Source organism: Gobius niger, assembly GCF_951799975.1.
Source record: "Gobius niger genome assembly, chromosome: 16".
NCBI classification, from domain to species: domain Eukaryota; kingdom Metazoa; phylum Chordata; class Actinopteri; order Gobiiformes; family Gobiidae; genus Gobius; species Gobius niger.
This window is the reverse complement of record NC_136867.1, coordinates 19,027,001-19,046,481: the sequence shown is the minus strand read 5'-3', so window position 1 is coordinate 19,046,481 and position 19,481 is coordinate 19,027,001. Positions and strand designations below refer to the sequence as shown.

General features: G+C 40.7%; 1 protein-coding gene across 1 annotated transcript in view; it reads right to left on the bottom strand.

Moving 5' to 3' along the window:
• stard9 (StAR-related lipid transfer (START) domain containing 9) overlaps positions 1-19,481 on the bottom strand; it is a 56,526-nt gene that overhangs the window by 33,019 nt on the left and 4,026 nt on the right. Inside the window, exons 2-4 of the mRNA XM_079573333.1 lie at positions 19,397-19,466; positions 16,962-17,078; positions 473-589 (exon numbers count right to left, since the gene is read on the bottom strand). Coding sequence (XP_079429459.1) covers positions 473-589; positions 16,962-17,078; positions 19,397-19,466 — 304 coding nt within the window. The remainder of the gene's footprint in view (positions 1-472; positions 590-16,961; positions 17,079-19,396; positions 19,467-19,481) is intronic.

Here is a 19,481-nt window from a genome sequence, read left to right as displayed (position 1 = left end):
ATATGAATTTATAGTGGGGCATACACGCCTGATATTTAGTGTTGTCGAATTTAAACCTTACAGTACAACACATATGAAGATACATTTTTCTAATGTGTAAAGTACAACATCTAATTGATAATCAAAATGAACTCACTTTCTCAGTTTGAATCTCATGCAACAAACTCTGCCCTGACATTCAATGGTCAAAATTAATTACCTTCTCATCAACAATAGGTTTAGGTGAGGAAACAGGTGTGGTTCTGTCTTTACCAACTAGTTTCTAAAGAGAATTAGTAAAGTCAACAATACAAGGGCGTGTGCAGAGTTTTTCATCTGGGTGGCCAAGTGGTGGCACTAAGATCACTTTGACTCTCATTGACTTAGGCTTGGGAATTGAACAATTGAATTTCAGCATCCTGGCAAATATGCATGTGCAAGTTTGTGGTAGTTTCCTAATAGTTGCTGTGTTTTGGTGATATATTTGTCTTACCGGCGTGCCCATCATGGTGTAGGTCTTCCCTGATCCCGTTTGGCCGTAAGCAAACAGACACACGTTGTAACCTTCGGAGGCAGCAGAGAGCACCGACACGCCCAGGTCCTGGAACACCTGAAGAACAAAAGAACACGCCTGAAGTCGCAAATCCTCACTGAAAACACAGTAATAAAGTGTGGCTATATATAACTACAAAAGGTGGAGCTCTTTAGGGTGTTTATTGAGCTGGCATGAAATTGGAACATTATGAACATCCATTTGCATTGAAAGTCTCTGGAGAAAGTGATCTTAACTACATCTATAACAAGAACCAAGGCCATGTTTGGGTGTGATTAATTTAAAAAGACCTTCCTCTATGTATTGGGTCTTTCAATTTAGGCGTTTCAACAAGATAAAACAAAGGTTGGGAGTTTGGTCGGCCCTGGTGAAGAATAAAGGACTTTTAACCATAGACATATTATTAATAGACCGTCATTCCTCACTCCTCCCTGTTCACCACAATGACCACGTTCGAGGGAGAAATCGTGGCGGATTTACAGACTCCTCCTCCCCAGCTCTGACGAAGCATGTTCCTAAAAAGGGCATAAGGGCGGCATCTTCACTGTAGACTCAGCCCTTGCGTGACGTGTAGTTCGCACAGTTCAAATGCTGACAGTCCGGCCCTTTTTATCTAAACTCTGTGTTATATGTTTTTATGTTTAATGTGGCACGTCTCACCAAGAAAAAAATCGTTGTTTGTGAACCTGTTTACAAACAATGGCAATAAAAACTATTCTGATTCTGATTCATTAGTACGAGATTTCAAAAATGTTTCTTACAAAAACAACCTGGTTTCTTTAATTGTAACTAACCCAGTGTTATCACAGGAGGAATATCTAACAGTAGAAAGCTTAGGAAAATTAGAAACCAGGCTTTAAAGTTGTTTTTATCATGTCGAAAGTGCAATGCTTTCCAATGGGAAACTAGTGGCTATATGGAGGTACTACAGCAATGGTGAAGAGCAGCCAGCGGCCATTGCTTTTAACACATCAGTGCCTCAGATTATTTATGTCCACTTGTAGTCTTCTTGGTGACTGCCATTCAATCTCAATTTTTGATATTTGTGCATCATCTTTCTACTATTTAAACATTGGTGCATGAAGATTTAAGATTAGGTTAAGGTCTGTTGCTATGTGTATTTTTCCCAAAAAGATCAATCCCAAACTTCATTATTTGGTTCTCCATGGACTTAATGCAATTATATAAAAGCAAAAAACGATAACAATGGGGTCCATAAGCACCAGTCACTTGTAGATTGATGGAGGTTTTCAAAGTGCAACCCAATGCCCTTGATCTTTATGTATATCAGCATTACGCCAAGTCTGCCCTGTCACAATACATTGGCACAAACCGAGTAGCGAGGAAGGGGAGACGCTTCCTGCTCCTGTGTTTGGCTCCAGAGCAGGGAGGTCAACTAATACTCAGAGTAAACAACATCTCAGAAAGGCGTATGGGAGACTTACAAGGAGAAGACTATCGAGCCAGAAAAACAAACCGCCGCTAAAAGCTCCGTGGTGGTGAGAGTGAGACGGGGGATCGGAGAGAGTCCCATTCAAAACAATCAACTGAGGCCCTGTGTTTTTCTGCACTGCTTTAGCGCATCACACAGACAAAGACTGGAGATTATTAGAGACAAGCCACTTCAGAAGCACTTAGATTTACGAAAGCTAAATAATGCTGCACATAAACAGGGAAATAAGAACAATCTAAGATACAGAGGCTTCAATTGTAGCTAGGGATACCACGGTAATCAAATGGTCGAGTGGTTATCAGATCAATCACCCCTACGGACTCACTACCAGTTAACACAGTTAAAGACTTGTGAATGTAATCTGCTCTATTGCACTATGTGGTATGTCCACACTCATATTTGCTGCTAAGACTGCACCTGCACATCTGGAAACACACTCACGCTGATGTTCTATGTCAAATTGTTGTTGTCTTTATCATAGTTTAAATGTAATCTTTTTACGCATGCCCTTATAGTCTTATAGTTCAAAGTCTTAATAGTTCATTATTTATCTCAAGTTATATGTTTTATGTTTCATGTTGCACGATCGAACAAAAGACATTCCTAGTTGTGAACCTGTTCATAACCATGGCAATAAAACCAATTCTGATTCTGATTGTCCTAAAACAATGAGTCTTTATAAAGTACAGGTATAGGACAAAGCATTGGTACCAACATCTAATTCAAGCTAAAACTGGAACATAGCTTAGTGTAAATTGAGTAAAATCTGACTTGTAAGGACATGTAAGAATTGCATAAGCACTTGTTCACAAGAAATTCATGCATCTTGAAAGACTTATCCAACTATGGAACATCCATGGACTGAAAACATTGAAACCATCTTACGCAATGCACAACTAAATTACATAAACAATAACTTTTATGTAACAATACATTGATACGAAGCACCGTGTATTATGTTCAGGATCATATTTGGAATCCTGATACATTTTGTTTTGTGCAAGGCACAATATGGGTGAAACCAATCCTTCCACTTTTTACTATGTATCGATAAAGACCGAATAAAACCAATAGATATTGTTCAAGACCGATGTAGTGATATCCATGTAACATCTATTACATCGATTACATCCATTTATTCAGCTATCAAAATGTGCAAGCTATTTGTGCATGTTCCAAGCCTGGTTAAAAGAAGAATGGTGCATTATACAATAGAGTATGTAAAACATGCTGCAGAAGATCAACGATATGATAGAAGATGGACGTTTGAATGAATGTTTGTGGGTAAATCTTACTATTGCCTTGTTTTTATGTACTCTACACAGAATCCTAACCCTTTGACCTTGTTATCCTTGTCATGGTTTCTTCTTTTAATTTCAAAAAGGGGGAAAGAATATTCCTGAGAATCGGCGACCCAAATGCTAACACAAAAACAACCCTGAGGTGAGTGGCAACCTGATCCGGAGCAGACCTGAGACGCAGCACATTTTCCCCCAGAACGATAACACAAACCTGGGATCAGCCAGAGTACCCCCCCCTGCACCTCCTGCACCTCCAGACTTTGGCCCAGACCCCAGAGTCCGGCGGTGGGTAAGTACACAGACCAGAGAGGCCAAAGCACCACAGCCTCTGAAGGATCAAAGAGGGGAGTATTTTCAACATACCTCCATGTGTGAGCCCGCGGACCACTGTCAGGAGAGGGGCGAAGCTGGAGCAAAGCCTGTGTACACTCTGGGCTTATAAAATGGTGGGAACAGGTTTGAGTTGGATGAAGAAGAAAGTTGATGTAAGAGACCCCAGGTTTGTGAAAGCAGACCTGAAAGGACGGACCAGTCATCGAGTGTGTGAATCTGACTGATGTTAATATTGAACAGGGGTTTCTCAGTGAGCGATAACATCTTCAATTGGCAAATCAACTTCTGATTTGACAAGAGAAATATGTTCGAAACGATGTTGTACCATAGGATTCAGTGAAAAAATTGAAAAGATCCGCACAACTGCATGCTCACCCGTTATTTTATTGCTCTCACCAGCAGTAGTAGCCGGTGAGAGTAATAAAATAATTGGTGAGCATACAGTAGTGCGGATCTTTTCTATTTTTTCACTGTACTGTTTTTTGGATCCAGCACCCTCCAGAATTGTGGATGCGCGCGTCTTCCCTCCTATTCATTTGTGATTTGCTTTACTTATTTCACAGTTGATTATATTGTGCATGCCTAACTAACCTACCCCAGTCTTGGACCTGCTCTTAGAGTTAACGGCATGTTCCAGTCAGCCATGTGCCGCTAGTAAAAGTGCAGTCGCTGTCTGAGCCTACGACCTCATAAATCACCTCAGGGGCACCGGGCCACTGACGTCCAAAACACTGTAATTCAAGCACAATAAACTACGTTCTTTTTGTACAGGTGGGTTTCAAATTCTATATTGTGGTATATCCAAGATTAAAAAGTAGGTATCAATCTGGAAATTGCATACAGTAGTAGATGTTGAATGAAATTTTCCCTTGTGAAGCGCTTTGGGACAAAAATAAGGTTCCTTTCCTGTATAATTTGCACATTTGGAAATCAGTTTAGTTATGGGCAAGACTTTATAAATGTATTTTTTTAGTTAGTAATCTAATTCTGATGAAAAAATCTGTTTCCAAAAAGGTTTAAAAAGTCAAAGTAAAACAAAGAAGACATTAAAAGAATTCTTGTAGGATTCCATTAAGAAGGTATTCTGAAGTAGAGACACTTTTATCCATAGGTGCTTGAAAATAAAACAGTTTGTCTGAAAAGTCCTGATCTTACATAAGAGCCATGAATTGCATAGTGTCCACAAATGGCGAAGTGTGCCATCCATTGGAGCGGAGACCACCATGCGTTGCCCCCTGCTTTGTCCAGTGAACAGGAGCTTCACAGCTTGAACAAAAAAGCAGCGCCTCCTCTGTCTTGTCCTCATCCGACCAGTGAAAAAGCAGACACAAACACCTCGGCTGCCCCAAACAGAGAATCAATACGGCTCTTGTTAAAGCTGACCCTGTAAAAGTCTCTCTATGGGGGCTACGACTTGGATGAGGTCCCTCAGGCTTACCGCAAAAAACTAAATCTGCACTTTGACTGTCAGCTCCAGCTTTGAACTTCAATCTCTGCTATTGTTTCTATGACAGAGAGACAGAGTTAACTTTCCCCAAATCTTCAGACGATGAGAGAGAAAAAACACACTTTGAAAGGGTTACCAAGCTTGTAAAGCAAAATATAACTCCAGTGCACTCGGAACATCACTTCTAGGCACTTTTTTCTTCAATAGTGTGCAGAAAATACTATGGGGGTCTTGTTTTGTCAACATTTTTGTGGCTATAATTTTTTCATTCACTATGAAGTGTTGTGTAGCTGTAACCTCTCTACAAAGTCAACAAAGTACAAGCATTGTATTATCCTTTGCGTCTTTATGAGGTCAGATATATAAACGGCACATAAATATTCATATTATACAGAACTAATGTCACAGAAAATTAGTTCAATACACTGGAGTCAAAGCCGCCGAAATTAGATCTTTATGAGGATCATCTGTCCGTACTTTCCCTGTTTGTGGCACCCTGCAGCAACAACGGGGGTGAGGTAAGGGCCAGAGTGCATTGTGGGAATGAAAATATACTCCCAATATCAAATGGAGTAGGACAAAAACAGCCTCAAGACAAAGTGGCAGCAGTGGAGTCTCATTTTGGAGAGGAGAGAGGTTTCAAATCCACCAGAGGGACAGACTAAGCAGGTCTATTAACAGGAAGACCTTGTCAAGAGAAGAATATATATCGAAACTTCACTGCACGTGCGAGTGGCCGGCAACGCTTCAAAACTCAATGGAGGAAGCCGCATCCGAAACAAGAGCAGCAACAAAGTGCAAACTTCCCTCTTGGAGAAAAAAGGCTATACAAACATTACAACAATGAGAGAGGAAAGGCAAAATATAGATGTTTTTCTAGAGCGGGAAAAGCAGGTCAAATTTGCAGCAAAAAACGAGGAAGGAAGGAGACGGAGCTGCTCAAGTGTTAAAAGTCGAGCAAAGTAGTAAACATCTATGTGAGAGTAACCACATTTGACTACATTTTGTCACAGGATAAAAAGTAAAAGTTAGATGAACGTAGACGTAGCTATTACTGGATTGAGATAAACATTTTGGCAACATTCGCTGTATGCCATAGTTTTGTCTTACTTCCTCCCCATTATGCTGCAATTAAGGTCTTGCACATTATTGTTTTACTGCTGAGTGAGAGAGCAATCTTAGGTCATGCAAACAAAAGTAAAAACAGACTTGGAAGTTTGGGAAATGGCTTTTATGGCTCGGAGATCCCAGCCATGATAAACACAGCGCATTCTATATTTGCTCTCATTTTTTTTCAAGGCAGAAGTCTGGCTTTTGGCTACAATAACAACAAAGCAAATGTGGAAAAAAAAAAGTAGGTTTGCAATGCTCTAAACGATTTGTATTGACAAAGTACAAGTGGCACATGAAGATGCAAAACAACTGCTGTAATACATATGAGGCCTATAATCACTGGCTTTGGAAAATGGTTGTACACGGACAGGCCTGCACTAAACTCCATGTATCTGTGTTGTCAGGGGCGATGGCGGACGGCCAAAAAACAACGTGAAGCACTTTGCCACATTTAAAAGGCTCGAACTGTAGCTGCTGCCAGGCTGACGTAACAAGCGAGACCGCAATTTATGTTCATGTCCAGGGAAACGCAGGAGGGAGATGTGTTTTTGTGTAGAGGAAGAACTGATCACTCTAAATAAAATCACTTAAGCTCAGGTTTAAAAGACAAGCCATACTCTAGGAGGTCAAGAGATCAAGAAGAAGCAAATGCTACAAGCCAGAGCAATGATCATGACTGATACTGCAGGACTTGGCCAAAGATCTAAAAGTGACTTGTTAAAAACTGAGGTCTAAAGAATGGGGATGCACAGAGATAGAGATATAGGGGAGAAGAAGAAGAGGAAGAAGAAGAGGAAGAAGAAGACGAAGAAGACGAAGAAGAAGAAGAAGAAGAAGAAGAAGAAGAAGAAGAAGAAGAAGAAGAAGAAGAAGAAGAAGAAGGGAGAAGAAGGAAGAAGAAGGAGGAAGGAAGAAGAAGAAGAAGAAGAAGAAGTAGAAGAAGGAAGAAGGAAGAAGGAAGAAGGAAGAAGAAGAAGAAGAAGAAGAAGAAGAAGAAGAAGAAGAAGAAGAAGAAGAAGAAGAAGAAGAAGATGAAGCAGAAGAAGAAGCAGAAGAAGAAGAAGAAGACTGGCAAGACTAGAAGGCAAGACACTTTACCCACTGCCCATATGAATGTGTGAGTAAGTGGTTCTGTCAGCCTACCCCAGGGCAGCTGTGGCTACAACAGTAGCTTACCACCATGAATAATCACTACAGTGTAGCACTTTGAGAATCTTGTAAACACAGGCTTGTAACACACATTGTTAACAATACCTGATGAGGAAACCACTTGTAACAGCTAGTAAATGGATCACCTATCTTTCCAGGTTACCTCTAGGTTGACCTCTATTTAGTCGGGAAAGTCCCAGTGAGTTTGTAGAATCTCTCATTCAGGAGAATCCAGGCCACAGAGTGAAACTTCTTGTACATATTTTCAGTGACAGGGGAATCCAGAGCACCCAGAGGAAACCTACACAAACACAGGGAGAACATGCAAACTCTGAGACAAGAGTGCTAACCACCCAAGGACTGAATTTAGGCTTATTCCTTAACTCTTCAGATTTTTATATTTTTTATATTATAAATATATATGACCATAATGTACCAGAGTAAAAGTATGTTCTCCAAACTATTCGCTCAATGACAAAAATGTCGGAGAAATAAACTTTGGCGGCTGCATATACTGTATAACAGACAGGGTCACTCAGTTCCTGTCCCACGCGTCTCCGAAATGGGTTACAAAAACAAAACTGCTGAGCCCTGAGCTAAATGTAACTCCCTTTGTTTAGTAAAAAGTGTCATTGGAGAAGACGCTCGGCCCGGACGTCTTGTGAGGGACATCATGAGAGAGCTGACCTGCAAATCGAAGGCAAGGAGCGAGGGCTGGGTCGCACACAGACAACAGAATCACACGCAGTAAATTGGGAGGCGCAGAGGAAGCGACTTGGCCCGAGTTCAACAGTGCTCTCATTTGTCACACTTGGAACGGAATTTGTAGGTCAAATTATCATCGAAGGGCAGGCTGCACGAGAGAGGGAGAGAGAGTGGGGGGGAGGGAGATCGAAAGGGGGAGAGAGCTGTGTCTATACAAGGGAATAAAAGAGTGGGAAAGACAGAATAATGGGGAAAGGGGAAAACTATAGGGGAAAAACAATGCATACTGCAGAATAGCATATCTTGGTGAATAAAACTTTATAGTAGCAATACAGTGCAATGCTTTGATTAAGAGTCCTTCTGTTTCTGTAAATACGTCAATACTTAAACAGTTTGATCTGACATTGCACCATTTTAAACCCTTTTCTTACCAATACATCCTTTATTGACTGAACACTTTCAGCTATTCAACCCACCTTTGCCCTGCGTGACTGAGTGGGCCAGGGCTAGACTTTAAACAAATACATACAGGTTTCCTTATCAGGGCCAGGGGGAGCTGGGTGGCTCCTAAACCTGTTATATTAAAGAGAGGAGCAGCAGCAGGACCCGACGACTGGAAATGACTTCTCCAGAACTGGGGCCACGGTTGTATGTGAAACGCATAGATGCTGTGCCAGAGGTTACACAGGCAAAAGTGCTTCATAATGCCATTTTAATGCCCAACAACTATATTTTTAATGCCGCTAACGCAAAAAGAATGTGTGCATATTTCTTTCCTCAACATTAGTCAAAAGGGGAACAACATAAAACTTCTGAGTTAATAGAACTGCAGCTGAATGTGTTATGGTTATGTTTTTTTCTGTATTTCTGATTAACTTGGCAGCAAAATTAGTCGATTTATTCCAATTGAATGCTTTTTAATGACCCTGTGTAAAAGAAGTTTGAATTGTCTATAGACCAAATAATCCTGTTGTTCATTGTCGTTGTGTTGATTTTAAATGTGCCTTGGGCTTTTATGGAAGTGTGTTTTACGCTTGTCAAAGAAGAATTTATGTCATCTATCCACAAAATTACTATGCTGCAAATGTCTTAAAAGTGTAATGATATTGATCAATAGAACTAATGTGGGGAAGCCGACTCTGTACAGCTTTCATGAATAAATTGGTACAGCGGTTCCGTTTCCGAGATCACGGTGAGAGAAAAATCTGTTGTTGATTGTGAGTAAGCAGTGCTTTTAAAAGTGCCTCCCTCCATGATGTTACTTTGAACTCAATTTTGTTTCGAAGAGAAATACTGGCCAGCACAAAGCAAGTCTCAACACAATTGCTAAATAACTCTTTTAGACCGTCTGCATTATGGGTCTGCTTGATCTAGTGCCATGAAAATATATGTACCCCATTTGAATCAGTCTTTGCAACAACAACAAACAACAAAAATGCATTACTGATACACTGACATTTATCATGCAGCCCCCCATAGTCCACCTCCTCTAATACATTTTGGTCCCCTAAGTAAAAACACAATCCCCTGGTGCTGTATCCACATGGAGCGCTCTCATATTTCGCCGTCAGCAGCGTGCGCCTCTGTGGTGTGTGCGTTGGTGTGTGTGGCTAATGCGATCCAGGCCGCGCTTGTGTAAAAAAAAGGAGGGGGCTGCATTCTCACGTGCGTTTGGTGATGATGATGATTCCTCCTCCCGTCCATCGCACAGAAACGCTATTCTTCCGCTGACACACAGACCTAGAAACGCTGGGTGGGAGGGAAATCCCATTGAATCCAGAAAAATTGGAAAGAAAAGCGGGATAAAGAAAGCATTTGCACCTTTGTTTGAAAATAAATGGCACTGCGTGGTGTTAGAAAGTAGTGATGGGGACGAGGAAGGCACACCGAAGTCAGTATGAAAAGGATGTTCTTCTTGTTGACAATATTAAAGCAATACTAAATACCTTGTTTACCTTAATAAATCCTTTTCGTAGTCCCTCTGGGGGTAATAGTGTTAATGGGATGACTGGGTGTCTCTGGCCAGAAAACCATGCTTGCAACTTGACTGCCACTGGGTCGGAGTCACCAATAGACACTAATGGAATCACAAAGAAGAAGCTAACAGGCTAACGGGCAAAGCTAACTGCGGGCTAGCGCCACTTAAACAGTATTTACAGCCAAGTTTGTGTAAATTTTGTGTAATTGGATTTACAATATCCCTCTCTCCCTCTGTCTTTTCTGTCAGCGTAGTATTTACTCTCACAGACAATTAATGTGTAAAAAACTGCAACATGTTACGACACCTGCAGTGGCGCTTATGGCCTCTAGGGGCATGAGTTACTTAGTGCTGCTTTAAAACGATGTAAAGATGGGTCTTAAGTCCAAAATCTTTCTGACTTTCAATCCTTTTGCTGGTAGGTAGGATAGGTGACAAGGCAACAACAAAAAAAGACAATTAAAAATTGCACAGCTCTACTTTAACAACTAAATCAAATATGTGTCTGTTATTCACTTGTAGCGCTGACCTTTACTGTAGTCTCATGGTAATAGTGTGTGTTCCCATCATAAATTAGCCATTCTTTTTTCAATGCATGACCATAGCACTGCAATACATTTGGTTTTCTTTGAATATGATTATTACGTTGCCAAATAATCAACAATAAAACGTCCACTTTTCGAGGATCATAATGAAGCTGAATCGCGCAGAAAGGAAACAGGAAAGAACCCCGGCATTTGGGCTCCCACTGGAAATGAAACAAAAGCACATTTGAGCCCACAGCGGTGACGTCTTTGCCCTTAAATCTGGTGGAGATAGAGGAGTCTTGGAGGGGCAGCTGTGAGTTTGGCAGAGGGTTTGAGGCTGAAGAGGCGCAGTGGACCCCTCCTCCCGGGCCTACTCTGGCCTAATCAAGTCCTCCTGGCATTCCCCTCGGCGAATTTAAAAATGGAGAAGTAGTCAGGAGCAGTAAACAAGTGAGAGGAGTGAAGGGCCTCATATTTTATTCCACAAGAAGATAAAAAGCCAATAAGAGCAAAGAAAATGACTCTAATTGCAATTTCACCAAAATACTGTTACTGTGGCTTCTTTCACTTACAGTGTTCTATTGCTTCTGAATTTAGAGCAGCTGCTTTTTACAACAACTCCCCACTCTGAAAAAATTCTGGAAGACTGAGCTCCTACACAAACTTCAACATATTTTTTCTGTTGCCCGGACTGCATCTACTCACAATATATCGTGCATAAGATAACATCAATTTTGTTGTTAAGAAGATATAGGATATGCAAATTTACAACTGTCATTTTGCTCATGTGCAAAATGAGTAGCACGTGCAAAAGTGGATAAGTAGAACAGTCATTTTTGAATTTTTCAGTTACGCAGCATTCTCTTATAGATCAGGTGTGGGTTCCCAACATTTTTAATACAGGCTGTTTAAAATTGCACAGCCATATCTTACTTTTCAGCTTGCACTTAATAAAATCGTAATCTCTCCTAGAGGTATAATAGTGTCCTTCCCGCACTTTTGCAGTGTATTCATGTCTTTTTGAGTCTCACACTGCATTATAATTTAAGATGTTTGCCAGCACATTTTTGCATATTTTTAATTAAAGTCCCCAAAAATTGTTTTTCTAGTCGCCTACAATACACTGCATCTCTCTTGCTACTTTCGCTAAGACGTGAGTACATTTATCATTCATTGCAATAAATACAATCAAATGAAAAGCACTATTCATTAGGCCAACAGAACAGACTCACAAAAACAAAGGAAGCATTTCAGACGAAAGCATCCTCCTCAGTTTTGCATAAACACAACAGCTGGCGTAAATTTCCAGTCATGGGCTTTTTTCCAAATCCGAGCACTTCACACCTGATACAAACACTCTCATTTTCGAAACAAAAAATAAGAGAAGAGAGAAATTACTCTGGCTGTTTATGGAAATCCCCATGTATTAGAAATGCTCTGAGATGTAGGGCAGACAGTAGTAGAGAGAGGGAGAGGGCGCATTGGGGAGTCGGGTGTGGTTAGGCTTAAGATACAGTTCCCCCGCCAGCTCAGCCAAACGTCTCAAGGGCAAAAACACAGCGAGGAGAATCAAAAGTGGAATTTCTATGAAGTGTTAAATGTCAAATTGCCCAAAGTTGTAACCACGAGAAACCCCAAAGTTGGCATCGCTGCATGACCTCATTATGGCATTTGAACATACAATAAAAGCAAGGTTTTGACATGAGAGGAGTTAAATACATGTAATGGTTTATGAGTAATGAGGCAGTGAAAGTGTGGGAATTCAACACCAACGTAGCTCCGACTTTGGAGAATTTTCCTGCTCGGCTAAAGGTCTCGAGGGTCTCTCAGTCCGTGCATACTTTTCTTGGGCCAAATTGCACTGGCATGAAGCCCTCTGGTTGTAAAACATGCAGCCACTTTAGCTCGCAGTGTGTAAGACGATAAGCAATGGCGTTGTCAAAAAACCACAGTAATCAAGATCGAATCAAAACCAAGAGCAGGGTGCGCAAACATTTCAATACTGCTATGTCAAAAGTGCAAAATAACTTAGTGAAGAAATGATGTAATGGCATTTGAACATGAAGTATTTGCAGCGTTTGCAGTTCAAGCAATCGTGACTAATTCCTGTACTGAGATTCAGATTAGGGCTCTCCTGCAGTTCAAATTCTTATTCCAGATTTCAACCATTAAGACCCTACCTCATAATAAAAAAAAACAACTAAAATGTGTTGTTTGTAGCTTTACCGAATCCAGTGTAGGGTACAGTCAACATCTTTGAGACTACAGTATCTTATAACATTGAGGAACACTTGATGCCACTGAAACACGGGTTAAAATTCATAGCAATGAATTTGATGTATTTTTTATTGAAAGCAGTATATTCTGGTGAAATGAAGCCAAATATGAAAACATACTGTCAAAAGAAACATTAATGAACGAGATTTTAAAGAAGAACTTGTGTACCTAAATAAATCCTTTTTGTAGTCCCTCTGGGGTTAACACAAGTGTTGATAGGATGATTGGGGGGTCTTTCTTCTCCCCCTGGTGTCTCTGGCCAGAAAACTACAATTGCAACTTTCCCTACCACCGAGGCGGTAGCCCAATACACACTAATAGAATCACAAAGAAGAAGCTAACAGGCTAACGGGCAAAGCTAGCTGCGGGGGAGCGCCACTTAAACAGTATTTATAGCCAAGTTTGAGTGAAAAAATGGTGTCATTGGTTTGTGGCACAATGTACAATATCCCTCTCTCCCTTTGTCAGTGTAGTATTTACTCTCACAGACAATTCATGAGTAAAAAAAAAACGTACCACGCTACAACACCTGCAGCGGCGCTGATGGCCTCTTGGGGCATGAGGTACTTAGTTCTGCTTTAATGTTGTGCACCTGAATTTATAATTATATTTTACAGTGGGGGGTCCTGTGTTGTTGGCCATACAATATCCTTTTCAACACATGAGTTGCAATTAACATGAAACTCAATTAAATTCATTTACTTGAGGAAAATTGTTCCAGTATTACAAACAACAGGATAAAAATGTATGTTAATAAATGTACTGAGGACAATTAAAGCCTAAAAATATAATACATTTATTGGATGATTAGTCGATAGAGTACGTTGTATTAGCTAGACTTCAATAATACTCCAGGTCTATGATAGACCTATGCTGGAAAATTGGATGATCTTTCTGAAAAGTTTGGCAAACTATTTTCTGCACTAAGATGTTGGCAACAGCAGTATCGCTCGAGGGAATTCAGTTCAAACTGGAAAAGCAAACTAGAACAGACCTTTGCTATTTGTTGCTTTGAAAGACATTTAACTTCTGTTGTTAGTGACGTGTGTTTTGTCTGGTTAAGGAGGTTTAACAGCGGGTATAAAGCTATGGACTCCAAGTTTATTGACCCGTTCTTGTTAGTCATCCAAGTGTTGAATAGATAATAGAGCGTTTTTGTACAATACAACTCATAAACTGCTTAGCTAATAAAATATCAGGTAACACTGAAGACAGCCTTTGCTTAAAGTTCATTTGAATATTCCAAAGAAGTTGTGAGAAAGAGCCCATGTCTTTCTGGTCACTGTTTGGATCAGATTGTGCGTGGAGGACTGAACTTTGTTAGCAACAGTCAGAAATTCATTCAAATTCATAGTCTGCAAGGTCACAAACGCCTAAAAGGATCAAATGATTAAGCTGTTTTAGTGAAATATTTTCCATCAATATAACCTATAAAGACAGTGATGATTAGCATGTAACTTTGAGAAAAGGTCACTGATCCAAAGAGAAAGGTTCTCAGGCTGGATCTCAGTCACTGAATAAGTTAAAGTTTTTATTCTTTTACAGCAAAGAAAAGCCTTGGAGGAGGGAGGGCTTTAAGATTTTGATTCAAAATTCAACTGTAATGCATAATGAGCAGAAGATGACGTGCGTTTCCATCCGACTGTGTTAAAGAGACAATTATTTGGGCTCTATTGACGAAAAAGAGGTCATATTTAAATCCTGCTGCAGCTATGGCTCGAGGCTACAATGCTGTCCTTTCTCCCACTCTGGGTCAACAAAGGAATGTCTGTAGCAACCGGGCCACACTGACTGGACATAATTCTGCTGAGGACAGAGGCGACGGATGCCAGGGCCAGAAAATATGGACAAAAAAATAGGCAGGAGTGCAATGTGCGGCGTTGATTTGCAGCGTGTAGGCAGCGAGCACAGCCCCATCTTTCTCAAACATCCAACAATGAACGCTCTGACGGCAGCGGGTTTCAAACAGAGAGGCAACCGCAGGAAGGAAGAGCAAAACAAGTGTGGAAAAAAGGAACTTAGAGGAAAGTTTGTAAGAAATATGGACTTTCACCTATACTGCGCCCTCAGGTTGTGTAGAAAAATAAGAGGGTGTTTTGACTATTGCTTTCTAAATTGGAAGCAATTCTAATGAAAGAATGCAGGGGTAAATGGTTGAACATCTGTGCATGTCTGTCAGCCGAGGGACGAAATGAACCAACACCTAAGGCCATAGTTGTTGTGATAGGGCAAAAACGTCATCTGTCTGGCACATCAAGGAAACACTATATAGTAAATCTGCATAAACATTCATATTTTTGACTTTTTAACTTTTCATGATGCTGATAAATTACACCTTAATCTTAACCAAGCTATTCAATGGTTAAAAACAATTAACGAATCAGTCTAATAATGCTCCATGACTTTTTTATACCGATACCTTAACGATACTTTCTCCCAATACTTATACTAAAATATTTGTCATCTAGAAACAGAAAACAGCACAGTAATGTGTGGAAGATCTGCAAATTTACAATATCGAGCTCATCCCCAAAGTCAACAAATGTATGAAAAATGGGGGATAAATTGGGTGGAAAATTAGGGGAAAATTGGAAGGAAAAATGCAGGAAAATAGGGGAAATATTAGTTTAAAAAAATTAGCAAAAAAATTAGGGCAAAAAAATTGGGGAAAAAAAAAAATCAACTTTGAAAAAATGGGGAGGAAAAAAAAAGGGACATTCTCTATTTTTTTTTATTTGAGCTGAAACGGCCAAGTAATTTCCTTTAAAACTATCCCTGGACCAACAGTATCAAAACTTGGATCTAGAGATTATTTTTTTCTAAAGAAAGGTTTTTTTTCTCTGTTCCTGCTTTGGATACTTTCATTTTTTCGATATCAGTAGTACTTCAACTTTTTTTTTCCGATACCAGACAGGTGTCATTTAAGGGACCACGGCCCTAGTCTTGGCAATGTGAATCTTTAAACTTTGACAACCCAAACAGACAGGTTTCAGACAGTCATCTGATCTGGAGTGGCACTTTAGTTACAGCCTTTAATCACAGCCAAAGCAGGATAACGGACAGTTAAGTCAGAGTTCCAACATGAAAAGTGAGCCAAAACTCAGAGGCAGATGGAGAGATATAATGTCCCTGGTGGAGCTTTCAGCGTAAACATATACAGCACGCCCCTCTGTTGTTCTTGTTAAGGGCTGAACGGCACTGGGGGTTTCCCGACATGTTTAGTGCCCTGAGCACGCAACTATGTGTTTACATGTTGTTTCATAACAGGTTCTGTCACGTGAAGTGATCAGGTGCCCATACAATACATTTATATGAACCAAAACAGGTGAGGAATTGAATTGTGAGTGACCAATCAATATGCTTAAACGTTTGAGTTTGTTCCTTCTTTCTTGGAGAGAATTTGAAATGAGTTTGTGTTTACGAAAAACACTCATAGTTGTACAAATCTAGCAACACCAATGATATTCATGCTGTAATTACAAATGCACAATAGTATTAAAGGGACTATAAGGGGTTTAAAAATGTTAAAACTCAGCATTTTCTTCCTCCTCCTACATGTTCCAGCCATGACTGGAACATGACATAACTCACATTTTGTCTGTATGGAGGACAACTCAGCGACTACTTCTTTGACTATGTTGTTATATTGTCATATATCAAATGTATTTTAATGTAGCTTCAAAAACATATAGAATGGATACATTTCGACCAGCACAAGGCCATACCGCCTTTGCTTTGCCCAATCTCGTCAGATCTTGGAAGCCAAGGAGGGAAGGGCCTGGTCGCTACTTGGATGGGAGACCGTTTGGGAACACAAGGACGCCTGGGTGAATGTAGTGAGTGAGAATGTGGTGGTTTGTCGGAGGGGTCAATGGCACAGACTGGTTGCCTCGCTTCCGTCAGTCTACCCCAGGGCAGCTGTGCTACAACAGTAGCCTACCACCACCGAGTATGGAGTGAATTAATAATGACGACAGTGTAGGGCTTTCAGAAACTTGGTAATACAGGCTTGTAAAAGCACATTACAAGTGTAAGGCATTGTTATTATTATCATCATCACAAAAGCACTATTGAGATTATCATAGGCCAGCAGAAATCCCAGGTTATTTCTCAAGTTATTTAAAGAAACAGCCCTGCAGGGGTTACCTCTTCCTGGGAGACATAATGCGGGTCTGCAGGCTCCACCGACCAGAAGCAGTAGTCGAAACCAAACTCCTGGAGCTTCTCCCTCGAATCCACTGCTCCATCTGCCCGTCCATCCAGCTAAGGAGATGAAAGGAACATTTAGACACACTTAGTTAACTTTTAATTAACTATTTTATTATTGTATGACAACAAAGAGGGAAGCTCCATAGTCAAAACAAACCTACAACCATCCCACTTCAGGACAACATGTGGAAATAATCAATGTAAAGAGAAGGGAACATGACGGGCTTTATTAAAATCCTGAGGATGAAAGCCAAACCTTATAGATTTTGTTTATGAGCCTACTGAAGTGTAGAGTTACCACTGTGCACTTTCCATTCATTAACAATGCATTCAGTCCTTACGGTTTGTTGTTTCGCCTCGATGCAAATGCACTAAACAACTTTCCGCTCATGGTGCCTCGATTTGGAAAACACAGCGCAGCAGATTTTGGACTTACTCAGGCACAGCATTTGCACTTGACAGGGTTTCAATTCAGTGTATGTGACGGAGCTTTTGAATGCATGAATATATTTGGTGAATCGTCCAAAGACTTGCTGATAAAGTGAGGGTAAAGTAGGAAAATGTGTTCCCTGCAAGTAGGCGTAGCAGTGCAGCACCCAGCCAGGTACTCGTCTCCAGATCCTGATCAAGTATACGAGTCAGGAACACCTACATGATGGATTATCCTACGGAGAGCGTTTTCAGCTGATGGATGAAACCAGATGGTCCGCAGGAAACTCACACAAACACGGGGAGAACAAAAACTTTGTGCAGAAAGGCCCCATCTGGTTTGGGTAATTGAACCTGGGACCGTCCTACAGTGAGGCGAGGTAGAATGATAACCAATCAGCCACCATACAGCGGGACAACTGTGATTCAGGTGAACATATGTCGGGAGCTGGGTATCTCCACTCTCCAGATGAATTGTTCTAGGCTGCATGGGTCAAATTAAAAAAATGGTGTAATAATAAGTTAGTTCTGGTTCAAACTGAGGGAGAAAGAGAGGATGCTTGGTTTGTTGCACTTGAAGCTGCAATATACACACATCAGTAGGCAAAATGGACATCACTGAACCTTTTGTTAAGGCTTAATAATAATTATGAAACAGTACTCTTGCTGTTTGGTTGTAAAATATGCTTTACTTAACTTTATTACGTTAGGATCTACCCAGGCTCTGTCTTCAGTCCTCCCCCAAAAACTGTCCCACTTTCCTTAAATAACGATTCCCTTGAGGCGCCTGTGAGTTTTGATAAGTTTCCACAGCAGATGAGGCCAGATGTGGCTCGTCTCTGTCACATCATTTGTAACGGACCAAATTCCCTTCCCCCAACTCATGTCCTCTTTGAACCTTATTGTAAACAGTGATCTCCTACCCATGTATGACTATAATACCAGATTTAGAACAGGTACAGGCCTGGTTAGGACCTTGGTTAGAACAGGCAGACTCAATTTGGTCTCATAGTTTACAAACAGTTTTGTTTTTTTCCTTGAAGAGGTTTGTTGACATAGTTTACCATTCGAAACTCCACTATTAGCCCCTCACAAAGATTATGACATTTCTGGTTGTTATGACTGGAGGCAAACAACCAGAAAAGCCCTCCTCAAACCATGTGACCCGCAAGTTGGTAAAAGTATCATCTTACATCTCCAAGTGGCTCCTGTAATGATTTCCAAATGTGTGAAGTGTTAAAAGTAGTGATATGGGCTTTATCAAGACGGTAGGGTGAGTAGGAGTGGAGGGTGTGCTTGTTTTTGTAGCAGTGCAATGCTATGTGTGAGCTTGACATTGACAATAAACAACATTGTAGGAAGAGGCTGATCTGAGGCCGTAAACATCCTGTGGTTGATGAACGCTACTCCCAAGTCGGCCCAATCTTTGGCGACAGAACCATGAAAGCAATAACGCAGTGGTGTGAAGAAGCCCAGCAACATGCAAGATCAGAATTCACAGATATATGGTTTAAAAGCATTGATCAGTTTGTTAGCCTGTAAGCAAGGTCAAATATTGTTGACAACATTTAGAGGCTCTATATCAAGTTTTATTTGGGCTTTTACAACTACTTACAACTACTACTTACCCTTAACCTTGGTATTTTGGCACTTCCTCCTCTTATGCTGTGGTGGCCAAAGCAGCAAAGCCAAAAAGAAATGAAAGATGAAAGATACTGCTAAAGAGAGTTTGGCCACTTATAGGATCAGAACAAGTTTGATGAAGATATCTGGACTATAAAACGCAGGGGTGCGTCATGGAAATCTCTGTGTGAGGTTTACCGGTTCGAAAGATTGAGACAAACTCAAGACATGGGTTTGTTGGGCTTTTTCTGTGTAATGCAATCTTGATATTTTGCAGATGCAGCGAAATGTGATTTGATTTTGCAAACATTAACACCCACCTTTAAGTTTCGGATCTTGACGTACTTGTCTTCGACCTGCACCGCCAGCCGCCCTCCGTCCGCACTCTCCCTGTGGAGCAATGAC